Raw genomic sequence first — 14311 nt, forward strand, 5'->3', positions numbered from 1 at the left:
ATCCTGATCAAGAATATATATACTTTATAGGGTCGCAAATGATTAGTTCGATGTGTTACAAACGGAATGACAAACTTAATATACCCTCCATACTATGGTGGAGGGTATAAAAATGTTGTGTAGCGTTACATAAAGCTATTTTAAAGAGTTTTTAGTTGATTTTATATGAAATATTGACACAAAGTATATAATTTCAATAGAAAGAGTTTACAATATTATTGATATAAGTTTGAAATTTGGAACAGAGTATAATAAGTCTTTGGATGTTTAGAATTGAAAATGAAGCATATCATAATACGTTCAGTACAGTCCCCATACAAAAGTTCCGCCTGGTATTTTAAATCTTTTAACCAAATTCTCGAACTGAATTGACACAGTAACTAAAAAAATCTTTCAAATGAATATTACACATGTAGTTTTACGTTTTGGTGTATCTAAGAATTTTTAACCACAGTAGCTCTTATTTGGCATTTTCGAGTCTATTTCAAAGATTTTCCGTATTTCTTATTCTTTAAAGTACATATCCATATATCACACATTAACTTCAGTCCCATTAAAAAAAGTTTTTTGTTACTTTTGCCTTATTAAGTTATCAATAGGACACATTTTTACAGCGAGGACAGATGCTTATAAGAAGATCTATCTAAAAAACCTATTAATGTTATTTGTATACCATTAATTAATTGAAGTAAATAACTCCAAAAAAGAATAACTCGAACCCCCGAGTTCAGATTTAACAGAAGTTATAGAGTCCATGCTAGCCAACTAAAAGATTCAGAAAATTACATTTATGGTCTATTCCAGTACTGCAATAATCTACTCAATTTTAGTAGTAAAAATGTGTAGATTCTTGCAGGTTCTGGAACAGGCATTTAGAAAAAACAGAAAACATTTTTATCAGGAGTCGGGCGCTACCAACTACGATTCATATACTCCGAATTCTACACGCAATACTGTTTGAGACTACGAAACCCACATTCGGGCTCGGCAAAATTTTAGCTAAGTCCTGACAAAATAGGTTAAGTCTAAAAAACTCCATCTGACATCACAATGGTTATTCCGCCTTATTTCTATCTTAATTGTACGATTAGATGTTTATGAACTCGATGACATTTAAAACTTTCCAAGGACCATGACCAAAGATTAAGCACTTCTGTCGGCACAAACTTATGAAAATTCATCTCTTTTGTTTTCTCGAAAACAAGTAAAAATGTATCAGTCGGGTATGCCGACATAGATATACCCTCAACCTGTTTGAGTTGAGACTTTTATCGATAGACAGATCGAATACCAGCATCATAACCAATATCATTGTCCTAAATATTGTGTAGTCAGGGAGTTTCAGAATTTCGTGGTCTTTTTGGGACGTATACACTTTCCGACAAAAATATCGAAACATTTGGGTATAAAACTTCAAGATTGTGGGCGTTGCGAATAAAAGTTTATGTTGTGGTGATAAATTTCATTTCGATAAGATCGCAAAAGTTTTCCACTTTTGTGGAGAAGATACCATTTTGGAAGTGGACCTAATTTTGGAAGTCATTCCTTTTGAAAGTTATGATTTCAAGCCGTCATTTTAGTTGGTCATTTATGACGCACAACAATAAATTTTTATCCATTTAATAAATTAGAAAAAAAATAAGGCAGTAAAACAATTTTCTAATTGGTTTTAGAGATATACTCGTACTAAACGGAAAACACTTGATATATCGTACATTTTGTCCAGTAAACATGTCATTTCATACAATTCCAATCCGCACAATACTAAACTCGTAATTTTTTGAATACAAAATGAGTTTAAAGTCTCAAGACTCTTATATTCAAAACAGAATTCCGCGACCCTTTATTATTTGATAATGAAATTACATGAGATAAAGAAGTAATTCAGATTTTACTGGAAGTTTTCTCAAAAAAGTATTCAAACAAAAAAATTTAATATTTTTTGACAACTTGTTCATTAAGTACATTTTTAGTTCATGACCTTTAGAACAATCTATGTTTTCATGTGAAAATTCCAAATATAAAAATTATTTTAGAGAAAAAACTTAATAATTTCTTAAAGTAGCTCAAAAAATTGTGGTCGACCAAACCATAAATATACTGTTACTACTACTACAACAATTATGGGAAAACATGCAATGGGGTCAAAAAACAACAACGGTGAAAGTTTTATTGAAGTCTGTCAAACTTTTGACTTGGTCATCGGTGGCTCATTGTTTCCACATAAAAACATACACAAATATACATGGACATCGCCAAACGGTATAACCAGGAACCAAACCATACCATATATGGTCTATATGCATTGGCCGAAAATGGAGAGGTTCATTGCAGGACGTTCGCTAAAAACGGGGAGCTGATATCGACAGCGATCATGAGTTAGTTGTCGCATCAATAAAAATCAAACTAAAAAATATAAAACATAAAAATATGGCAAAAACGTGTAAACGTCTCAATACATCTAAGTTAAAGTGCAATGAAGTAAAGGAAGAAATTGGGAACACTCTAAGAAATTGCCTACCAGTACCCGACGACACGTGGGAACATACGTGCAATATGCTACGCGAGATAGGAAACACTAAAATTGGATGCAGGCAATATGAAAGGAGGAAACAGTGGATATCAGAGACAACATGGGAACTAATACTACAAAGAAACCGCCTAAAAAGACTGCAGAATTATAATGCGGACTTCAGACCCCAATATAAAGAGACTGCGAAAGCCGTAAAGAGTTCAGCAAGAGCCGATAAAAGAAGATATCTACGAAACTTGGCAAACGAAGCGGAGGCTGCAGCAGGAGCGAATAATATGAGAGAGCTTCACAAAATAATTGGACAAATAGCAAACCAAAATTTGTACAAAAACCAGATTATAAAAGACGAACAGGGACGACTGCTAACAACAACAGAAGAGCAAACCCGCAGATGGAGACAACACTTCGAATCGATAAGCAACGTAAGCTATGCTGAAGACGAGAACATAAATTTTAACAGCCGCGAAAATGAATCAGTAAACCATAACATAAACGTTGAAGAACCGAACATAACTGAAATAAAAAAGGCAATCGATAAACTGAAAACAAACAAAGCTCCAGGAGAAGACGGCATTCCACCTGAACTCCTACAAACGAACTCTCAAGCATCGGCAGAAATACTAGCGCCGCACATACAGAAAGCTTGGTTATTAGAACAGCTACCAGAAGCGTGGACAAAAGGAACAATAGTGTAACTGCCAAAGAAAAATGACCTCAAGGATTGCAATAATTGGAGGGGTATTACGCTGCTGAATACAATATATAAAATACTAGAAATTATAATAAATAACAGGTTGGAGTGTGTCGAGCAATCACTACAAGAAGAGCAAGCTGGTTTCAGGCCACATAGAAGCTGTTTAGACCAAACAAGCACTCTTCGTATTGTCATTGAACAGTCCATTGAATGGCGATCACCACTATACATCGTCTTTATCGACTTCAAAAAAGCTTTTGATTCAATAAAAAGAAACGCTATATGGGAAGCTTTGAAAAATAAAGGAACCCCGATGAAGCTAATCCGCATAATCAAAGCAATGTACGACAACGCAGCCCTTCACGTGCGTCACAACGGGACCATTAGTGACCCCTTTTATACCAATGCTGGGGTTAAGCAGGGTTGCCCACTATCGCCACTACTATTCGCCGTAGTTCTAGACGAAATTATGTTGAAGCTGTCCCACAAGAAAAGAGGAATTGTATGGGATATGCACAAACATCTAGAATATCTAGCGTATGCGGACGATATTTGCTTACTGTCCCACAAATTCTCTGATATGCAACAAAAATTGAATGACCTAGTTATATTGACAAGACAAGCAGGCCTGGATGTTAATATTGGCAAAACTTTTGCAATGCGAATAAACAACTCGGTCGATTGCAGCTTTACGATTTCAAATCACCATATCGAGTTTGTCAAAAGCTTTTGTTATTTGGGCAGCATGATGTCGACTGACAACGGCGTAGACGACGACATTGACAACCGGCTGAAAAAAGCCAGATCAGCATTTGGCCGCTTAAATAAAATCTGGAGAGCAGCACAAATATCCCAGAACACCAAATTAAAAATTTTCAACTCATGTGTAAAGTCAACACTTCTTTATGGTAGTGAAACATGGCTCATATCAAAAAATGTAGCCCAAAAACTTCAAACATTCATCAACAAATGTCTCCGAATAATCTGTGGCATATTTTGGCCAAACACTATCTCAAACATAGATCTACATATCAAGACGAGAGAAGAATTTATTATAAAGCAAATCGCTAGACGGAAGTGGAGATGGATTGGGCACACTTTAAGAAAACCGGTGATCAGCATTCCTCGTGCGGCTCTAGAATGGAACCCTCAAGGATCTCGACGTCCAGGACGTCCAAAAAACACTTGGCGCAGAACAATCCAAAATGAATTACTACGAATAAATAAATCAATCAATGATATAAAAACCATATGTATCGATAAAATAAGATATAATTTTCTTGTGGAAGCCCTATGCTCCCAAGTGGAACAATAAAGGAATAAAAAAAAAACTACTACAACAATAGCAAATACAGTGCCTTTTTGATCTGACAAAACGGGGAATTGATGGGTCATCCGCCGTATACCCCTGACTGTTGACCCAAAACTTATCCATCAACAATTGTCAACATAGGTCCATGTTTTGGTATAGTCCTCATATAATGGTATCTCACGATTTTCGTTATTAAGGTACATTTTGCTATTATGTACTTGTCAAAAAAAAACTTCTCCATCAAAAAAAAAAAAAAAAAAAAAAATCAGTATTTTTAGGGTTTTAGCAAAATTTTTTGACTGACAAACAAACAAATTTTCAAAATGGGTACATGTCTTGGTATAGCTCCATATAATGGTTGGAGGGTTTAACCTACATTTTTGACTGAACTTCCTGTGATTTGATATTTGAGGTTCCTTGCTGCCACGCAACTTCTCCACCAAACATTTTCAACATAGGTCCATGTTGTGGTATAGCTATTGAGAATTTTAATTAATTTTGGCCGAACAACCGTTTGTTTGACATTTAATTTTGGCCGAACAACTGTTTGTTTGACATTTTAAGTTCCCAGTGGTCACGAAATTTCCTCCACCAGAAATTGTCAACATTGGTCCATGTTTTGTTGTTGTAGCAGCATAAAAATGCTGGGTGATTCTGGGTTAGCAGCGGCTGGCCGAAACATTATGATTTCGGGCCAATCCAATACGAAATAACCCGCTGCCGTGGGATTTAGGTACATGTTTTGCCAGAGCCCCAAATATCGGTTTGACATTCCCAGTGGTTACAAAACTTCTCCAGCAAACACGTTCAACATAGGTCCACACTTTGATACACCTAAATTTGTGGACAGGAACGAAACTAATTATTCCATTTCAATTCAGAATATTATTGCGAACGGTATAAGAAGTTCGGCCCGGCTGAACTTAACGAGTTTTTTACTTGTTCCATTTTAATTCAATACAACTAGTGGTGGAGGGTATAAAGAGTTCGGCCCGGAATTCGAACTTAACGCCACTTCAACATGTTATAGAGTATGTAGATCGTAGTTTGGGTGCCACCGTGGTGCAATGGTATGCACACCCACCTTGCACACATAAGGTCGTGTGTTCGATTCCCCGGCCAAGCAACATAAAAACACTTTTCAACGGTGGCAAAATACCCCTCATTAATGTTGGCGACATTTCCTGAGTATTTCAGCCATGTAAAACTTCTCTACAAAAGTGGTGTCTTAGACACGCCGTTCGGACTCGGCGATAAACTGTAGGTCCCATATCATTGAGCTAATATGAATCGGGGTGCACTCATTGATATGAGAGAAGTCTTGTCCCTTATGGGATTTTTGTGGAACAATTATATAATTATTATAGACTTTTAGATCCACTACTCACAATCAACTGATTCTGTTTTACTTGTTTAAGAATACACGGATGTCAACAAATAACATGTTCTCATCTACAAATTTGCTGCAGAGGTCACAATAAGATTTCAATTGGAGCACGAAAACTTTCTGGCCTAGGCAACACCGCGTAGTGCAAGCCGCCACTGTTTTTTTTTTTGCTTTTTTTTTTGAAAGTTTGACAGTTTTTAGCCTTAACCTACTCAGGCCAGTTTTTCAAACGACCATTTGTTGTGTTGTTTACAGTGCACAGTGGTTCCACACGTTGCACAGTGCGAAATTTGGGAAGTTTAGTGGAACTTTAAGGGATTTTCAAAGTACATGAAATAAATTAAACTTTTATTGAATTCGTTAGCTAAGTACTCCACTGCAAATGGTCCGTACTCAGTTTGCCGATTTACTCCACGAAACGACTAAAAAATTCACTTAAAGTTGCACTTTTGTTTAATAATTTTTTTTGTATGAAATGTAGTTTTGATTCATTACAAAAATGGAGTGGCGCGGATAAATGGTAAGTCAGTATGCCATGATTTATTTTTCTTAATATTTTACAAAACAATTATGATATTTTACACTCTAAACAAATGCAAAAATCCCTTATTGTTTTCGTGCAATTTAAGTCGGAAAGAAGGTTTTTGTTGAAGTTTTCCAAATTATAATTTTTTATTTTCCGTGGACATTTCAAAAGTGAGTTCCGTACATTCACGTGTTAAGATATATATAATCTGAAAGATTGGATTCTCCTCTGTTCGCAAAGCTATAAAACTGCTGCGGTATCGCGCGGTCTTTGGGGATATTCAAGATTTTCTAATAAGACTTCGGGAATTTCATTCAGTTGCATTTTCCAAAGTCTCCCTTGTCCCGTATAGGATGTTGTGGAACAATGTTTTTTTTTTTTTGTTTTGTTTTGCATTTTCCAAAAGTGGAAGGTAAACGCGACAATGGACGCCATTGTTGACTGTGTTTTGAAGAAATGGACTCACTAATTCTAACAATGATAATTTCTGTAAAATTAAGAAACCTCTCGCAATTTTTCATAGTTTTGACCTCTAAATGTTGGTGATTTACATATAGTGCAACATTTTTAGATGCTGCGGTGCAAATACCAAAATACGTTAAAAATTGTAATGCAGTGCAGACCTAAACTTTATCTGACAGACATTATTAACAAAATTAATGGTACTGACCTGTTGAATGGACCAATAAACATTATAGATATAAATGAAAACAAAAAATATTGACATTTTACTCCTTAATAGATGTATAGGGTTGCGGGGCTTCATCCAGAAGTGGACCTATGTTGACAGCATTTGTGTGAGGAGGTTTTTTATTCGCTAACATCTTAAAATTTACATTTGCATCAAAATCGGCTGCAATTTTTGTCTTTAACCTTTAATATACCCAATATGAGGGTACCCGCATGTGGGGGCTATTCCAAAACGCGAACCTATATTGAAAATATTTTGTACATAAGTTTTCTATCCGCTGAAAACTCAATATACCAATTTGCATTAAAATCGATAGAAAAATGAATGTAAAACGTAAAAACGGCAGCCACCGTTACATGAGCGCTACAGGAAACCGCGGGTCTATGTGGCCCAATTTGAGCCCCACACTGTCCACTAATATAAGAAACATTTGTGCAAAATTTTAGGAATCTACACCTTTTCCTTTTAAAGTTATTAGTAAAGTTCCGCTAAAGTGCTCATATTTTGCACTGTGCGTTGGCCGAAAATAAAAAAACTGAATGTAAAATTTTGGGTTACTCTGACAGCTATGATATGGACCTTTTTAAATAATATTATTTTTGGTGTCACTCAAACGCGATCTGGTTAAAAATAGCTCCAAAAATCGGAACATTTGACTAATAATCTTTTTTTTAAGTACAACTTAGAATTTGCGTGCAAGTAAATATATTCAAAATACGTATGGTTAAATATTATAATGGATTTTGAAGGAAGAGGTAATAGTTTAATTTTTTAACATATAGTGTTGCGGAATTCCAGTTAGCTGTATGTTTTCTTATTGTATTTTGTAATGTCAATTCGATCATATTGTACTTAAATTTGACCTAAGGTTTTTGTCTAGACGCCCACCAGTGCCACATCGGGAATAATTTTCCAGTGTAGGTTATGGGCTTAAGATTATCCAGTATTAATATGGGCTGCTGGTCTAGTGTTAGACTTTAAATGGTGGGTCGCAGAATAAAGCTGTCCCAGAATATGGTTTTTATGGATATATTAGGGTATAACTCTGTGATCTGGCCACAAACATTTATTAATTTATCACCAATGGAAAGGTCAAGAATTCTTCTTCCATATATGACTTAATGTTGGCCTATGCAATTTGCTAAATTGATTGGTTTTTATTTTGTTTTGTTGAGATAGAGGCATCCTTGGGAATTTTTCCACCAACTAACATGTGATATTGCATAAACACATGGTCCCAAAAATGGATTTTTCTCGTTAGATCCAGCAAAATTGGACAATCGCTCAAAAATCAAAATACGTTTAGGTCTTCAAAAGCGAGCCAAATCCAACGAAAGATGTTCTTGCAAGAAGCATTTCGAAGTAGATTGTCGACTGTTTCTTCCCCAACATTTACAATGAGGCGGTTATACGGCGTGAGAAATGTAGGACGGTTAACTATGAGTGGTACACTATTATTAGTTTGTCTGAAGTCTCCTGAGGAATTCGAAAAAGGAACAAGACATTTAAACCATCGCCTATTTGACTGGACAAAACGTGGAATTGATGGGCCATCCGCCGTACAGGCCTGACTGGGGAACCAGTGACTTTATTTGATTCCAGCATAACAAAAAAGGAGTCGCCAGAAGATGCTGTTGAAGCACTCAAAAACCATGCTTTGGATGTGTCTCAATCGGAGTGGAAAATGTGCTTCAATTATTGGTTTGAGCGCATGAGAAAGTGTATAAATCATACTGGAGACTACTTAAAAATACAATAAAACTATTTGTGATGGTAAATGTTCACATTTTCATTATTAGGCCAGATAGTTTTCGTGCAGCCCTCGTAATCCGCCAAAAAAAATTAAATTATTTTGAAGCAATTTAACTTAGTATACATATATGCAATGATCTTTTCCTGCGTTTAAATGTTTTACAATTGTTTTCATTTTCGAAAACGTTGCACAATGGTCCCAAATCCAAATTTTCTGGCCCAGCTATCTTCCGAAATCAATTTGGAGGTTGACACACTTGGACATTTTTTTAAAAGTTTAAGAATATTTAAAAAGTATTTGTAAAAAATAATTTTTAATATATATAAAAACATTGATTTTATTACGCTAATTTTACAAATTCCATCGTTCTTTTTGTAAATGTTATGAAAGTACTCATTAACAGATTCCCGATTCATAATAACTTTGGTTTCACTTCTGTATATTTATACAGCGACGCAATACAACAAAAATTGTATATTTTACAGCACAAAGTCTGTTTTATTTTTACATAAAAAAGTGTCAACTTTGGTACTGCGCCAATCAACGAATACTAACGTTATTTACAAAACCTAATTATTTTCAGATAACTTGATGTGTTTTTTATTATTCTGTGCAAAAAAAAAAAATTAAAATTTCGAAACTTCAAAAATAGGGTTTTGGCCAAATATTTCCTGATTGAAACCTATGTGCGTTGATTACATAGTTCAGTTAACTGTAGAATTCAATCATTCAATTTTGTAAATTTTTATTACAATGTCCTTTGTAAACGGAATACAGTGGCTTATTCGTTCAACAACTTTGTGTTTGTTATTTGATTATTGTCTGTATGTTAGTATGGGAATTTTTAGCCAATACAAAGATACATATTTACATATACACATACAATATTGCTACATACCTGCTGTTGATTTTCCCTCTGTGTTCGCAGACGTGCCTCAATACACTGACGCGTCTCAATGAATGCTTTACGCTGCGCCTTCTCCTTAGGCCAATGGGTATAAATTCCGGTCAGATTTGATAAAAATAAAGCCATTAAAGTGCTGAATAACTGCCAACAGCAACAACATCAATGAAAACAGCAAAATACCGTGTTGACCGGAAGATGGCAAAAGTAAACAACAAGGAAATGAAAAACAAGAAAAACAAACAAGTTAGTTGGAGGTATTTGCGGATCAAAAGAACAAAACGGGAGAGAGAAATGAGAAAAAATTGGCTGGTAAGGGTAATAAATTTTTATTTTTATTATTTGGTTCATTCGGCATTGTCTACACGATGTTGTTGTACACTATAAGCTTAATCAAATCTAAGGATAAATACTCATCGACATAAATATCCAATTTTATATTTATTTTATGCAAAGAAACAAAAAAATACTTGGATATATGTATGTAAATATGAGATCAGAATAAAACTACAGATGGCCACAGGTAATGGCATTTGGGTAAAACTAAAATACAAAGATACCCTTTCAATTAAACATATGTATGCGGGAAAACGGCAAAGTTTTGACTTTAGATTGGGTTATTTTATTGTATGTATGAAAATAAAAATATGTAAATTTGTGGTAATTTAAAAGAAAATTTATTGTGTAGTTTTACTGGAACCTAGAATAACTAATATATTAAACCACTATACTACGTGAAAATTATAAATCAAGTAAGCAAAGGCTAGAGTCGGAATGCGGCTGAAAATGCTCTTACATTTGGACTTTATCATGTAATATAAAGAGATACATGCATGGGATGAAGGCAGCGTGGTATCCCTGAAAGGACAAGGCGTACTACTCTCATGCCTATGACTGCAGCCAGATTCTATATTTAGCTCAATAATATGGGATCTATTTTTATCTCACGAAAAATAATTCAATACTAGGGTCACCCAAAAACCTTCTGGCCTTGGCAACTCGCAGTGCCGCCAGGTGTTATTTGACATTTTTTGGAAATTTTGACAGTTTTTAGCCTAAGCGTACTCAGGTCAGTTTGACGTATGACCATGTGTTAGGTTTTTTACAGTGTCTTGAAAAAATCACTTTGAAAAAAATGGAAGTTACTTGTGAACATTTTTGCCCGATTATTTTTCATAACTTTCGACGTGGATAATCATGGTAAGAGTGCATTGATCAAACTAAATCTTTGTATGTCGATAAAGGTCCATCCTATAGGACTATGAAAAACTGGTTCAATGAATTCAGTCGTGGCGGACACTCACTAAAAACAAAGGTCGTGAAGATCGTCCAAAAACGGCCGTTGTGCCAGAAAAAAAATTAAGCCGTGCCTGAACGGATAATCCAAGATCGCCACCGTGAGATAGACTCATCCTTGAGCATTTATTCCACCAACTAACATTCAATATTGCATGAAAACTTGGCGGCAAAAATGGGTTTTTTCTCTTTGGATCACGTGTTGATCGGTGCAAGAAATTTCGAAAAAAAATACGATCGTGGTGCTAGGAGCAATCGCCGGGAGATGCTGCAAGAGCGTTAAAAATCATATTTTGGAGGTGTCACAATCGATCCAATGTAAACAATCTAACTCACGGTCGAATGCCAAACTGTCCTGGGTACGCTTAGGCTTAAAACTGTCAAACTTTCCAATTTTTCCATTTGAAATAATTATTTGCCTCCCTGTGAAGTATATGTATATATTATTGATCAGAGTAAAATTATGTATAGCCTCGATGTATTTGTGCGTTTTCAGCCAAATTTTCAAACCCAAATAGCTATTATTTGGAATTTCAAGTTCGAAGTGGTCAAAAAGCTTCTCCCCATTCCATGTTATGGAATATCTTCCATGTAACGGTAACACGCGATTTCAGTTATTTCCACGTTTTCAGATACTTGAAAATGATTGTCTACAATTTTGCCCTAAGTTGGCTGTAATTTGGCATTTACGATTTGGAGTGTTGTTGACACATCGCCCACGTTGTGGTGTACCCCCAGAATAACAAAAAGGTACCTATCGATTTCAATTCATATGGCAGTCTACTACTGCAAGAACTCTATTAAGAAAAGTTGAAGACTTAGAGCACAAGTCATATACCGTCTGTATGTTGTAGTGATCTTAATCAAATCTGATTTCCGCAGCACTCTAAGCCACTTTGTGATCTTGGATCTCCAACCTCTGAATATCCTGGTTTAGCTTAAAGATGCGGGTATTAGACTCCAGAGTCAAAAATCCTGGTGGACCTCAAATTGCGGACATACGAAGGCCTTAGACATAACTGATGGTCAGCTCAAATCACATGACCGGAGTCACGTAAGTGATTATCTGTCATTTTTCCATGTAAGAACATTTGGACTGAGCTACCTTCTCGACCGTCTGCCAATATATGCAGATGTGTCCAAGATGAAGGAAGGCACTGGTGCCGACTTTTACTGCTAGAACAGGTTATTTAAATACTCGTTTAAGCTTGACGATTCTCTATGCACTGGAAGACCACCAGGGCTCTTCTATGTTGTAGAAGACTACCGTAGGGGTCTTTTATGCAGTAGAACACTACCGTAGGGGTCTTTTATATAGTAGACAGTTACCGTAATGGTCTTCTATGCAGTACAAGGCTACCGTAGGGGTCTTCTATATAGTACAAGGTGACCACAGTAGTGGAATTCTATATAGTATAAGACCACCGTATGGGTTTTATATGTAGTATAAAACCGTTTTGTCGGTCTTCTATATAGTAGACGACCATCGTAGCGGTTTTATATAGTGGAAGACATTAATAGCGGTCTTTTGTGTAATAGAAGACCACCGTAGCGGTCTTCCACCGTACAAGTCTTCTGTAAAATAGAAAATCGCCGTAGGTGTCTTCTATGTATATACTAGAAGAACGTATAGAAGAAGACTACCGTAGGGCCCTACACTCGTTACTATAGCTTATTGCGGTCAACAATGTAAATCCCCATGGGTGCCACCATGGTGCAATGGTATGCACTCCCGCCTTGCACGCATAAGGTCGGGGGTCGGCCGTTCGGACTCGGCGATAAACAGTAGGTCCCATATCATTGAGCTAAATATGAATCGGGGTGCACTCACTGATATGAGAGAAGTCTCCCTTGTCCCGTATGGGATGTTGTGGAACAATGTTTTTGTTTAATGTAAATCCCCATAGTGTCTGATGATAATGTAATCTATGGCACTTCATTTTTTAGTGTTTTTATGACGTTTTTTAATATCGTAGCCATTGCAAAAGTTTTTACTTAACTAAAAATGTACTTAATTTAATAAAAGTTTGAATGGCACAACAGTTATTTAACACCATTTTTATCACAGTTTTTCGCTGAGCCTTTTAATTTTTACGCAATTATTTAATTATTATACTATGCATAACACAAAAACCCTATGACCTTACGTTTTATTCCAAATACTGAAAACTTATTTGTACATAATAATTTTGAAAGCATACCCTCTCGATTACCTTCGTAATTAATGAAACTGAACGTTTCCTGATACAATTACACTTACCTCTTGCCATTGGTATGTGTCGTCTACATGGCTAATGCTGGTATAAATTTGTGTTGCAGATAAAATGATACCTCCGACCAAGGACTCTCGCTGACGCAGTGGCAGCATTGTGTATGTCATGTAGACAAAGATGGCAGAGCAAGCACAGCCATTAAAGGATTTGCTATAATTACAAGAAACAAGTTGAACATTAATTACTAAAGTCTTATATATATAAATATATGCTGCTATTAAAGCAAAAGTTATTTAATATGTGGTAGTATTTTATGTTATTCGCATTCTTTAGAAAGAATATAAACATCAGGGTTATGACTTTTTAAGCTTTTTTTCTCAAAAATGTTTTCCTGTTGCGAGAATGAATAAACTGTTATCTATTAATGACTACAATAACGATTATTATATTTGGGCATTGAAAAAGGTCCCACAGAAACCACTTTGAAACTATATTTTTGCGAAAAAATACTATGAAATTAAAACAAGTAAAAAAGCATTAAGTTCGGCCGGGCCGAACTTTTCATACCCTCCACCATAAAGTATTATGAACTAAAATGGAATAATTAGTTTTCATTCCTGTCCCCAACTATAAGTAAGTACGTTAAAATGTCAGATAATGTACATAAAATGCTTCATTAGGGAGGCCCTTTTTATGGTGCCTATATCTAACTATGTATGTTGACAATTTTTGGTGGGCTAGAAATTGGGAGGTACCGTTATATAGGGGTTATAATAAAAAAACATGGACGTATGTTGACAGTTTTTGATGGGAGCCTTTAATGTCAAATAACTCCTAATTCGGTTAAAAATTACAGCTAGAAACCTCAAAATGCCGAAAATCGGTACATAACGTGGGAACTTCAAAAGTCATTAACAGCTAGTTCGGAGGTATGTGGGCTATACGAAAATATGAACTTAAATGAACAATTTTTGTTGCAGAATTTTTGTTGGCTTTTAAATT

The 14311-nt window shown here is 35.5% G+C and overlaps 1 protein-coding gene across 1 annotated transcript in view; it reads right to left on the minus strand.

Annotated features, from left to right (window-relative positions):
• LOC141402657 (adenylate cyclase type 6) overlaps window positions 1-14311 on the minus strand; it is a 555913-nt gene that overhangs the window by 270546 nt on the left and 271056 nt on the right. Inside the window, exons 10-11 of the mRNA XM_073984363.1 lie at window positions 13357-13519; window positions 9795-9944 (exon numbers count right to left, since the gene is read on the minus strand). Coding sequence (XP_073840464.1) covers window positions 9795-9944; window positions 13357-13519 — 313 coding nt within the window. The remainder of the gene's footprint in view (window positions 1-9794; window positions 9945-13356; window positions 13520-14311) is intronic.

The sequence above is a fragment of the Musca autumnalis genome, unplaced genomic scaffold (assembly GCF_047663935.1).
Source record: "Musca autumnalis isolate F117 unplaced genomic scaffold, ASM4766393v1 scaffold_4, whole genome shotgun sequence".
Taxonomy (NCBI): Eukaryota; Metazoa; Arthropoda; class Insecta; order Diptera; family Muscidae; genus Musca; species Musca autumnalis.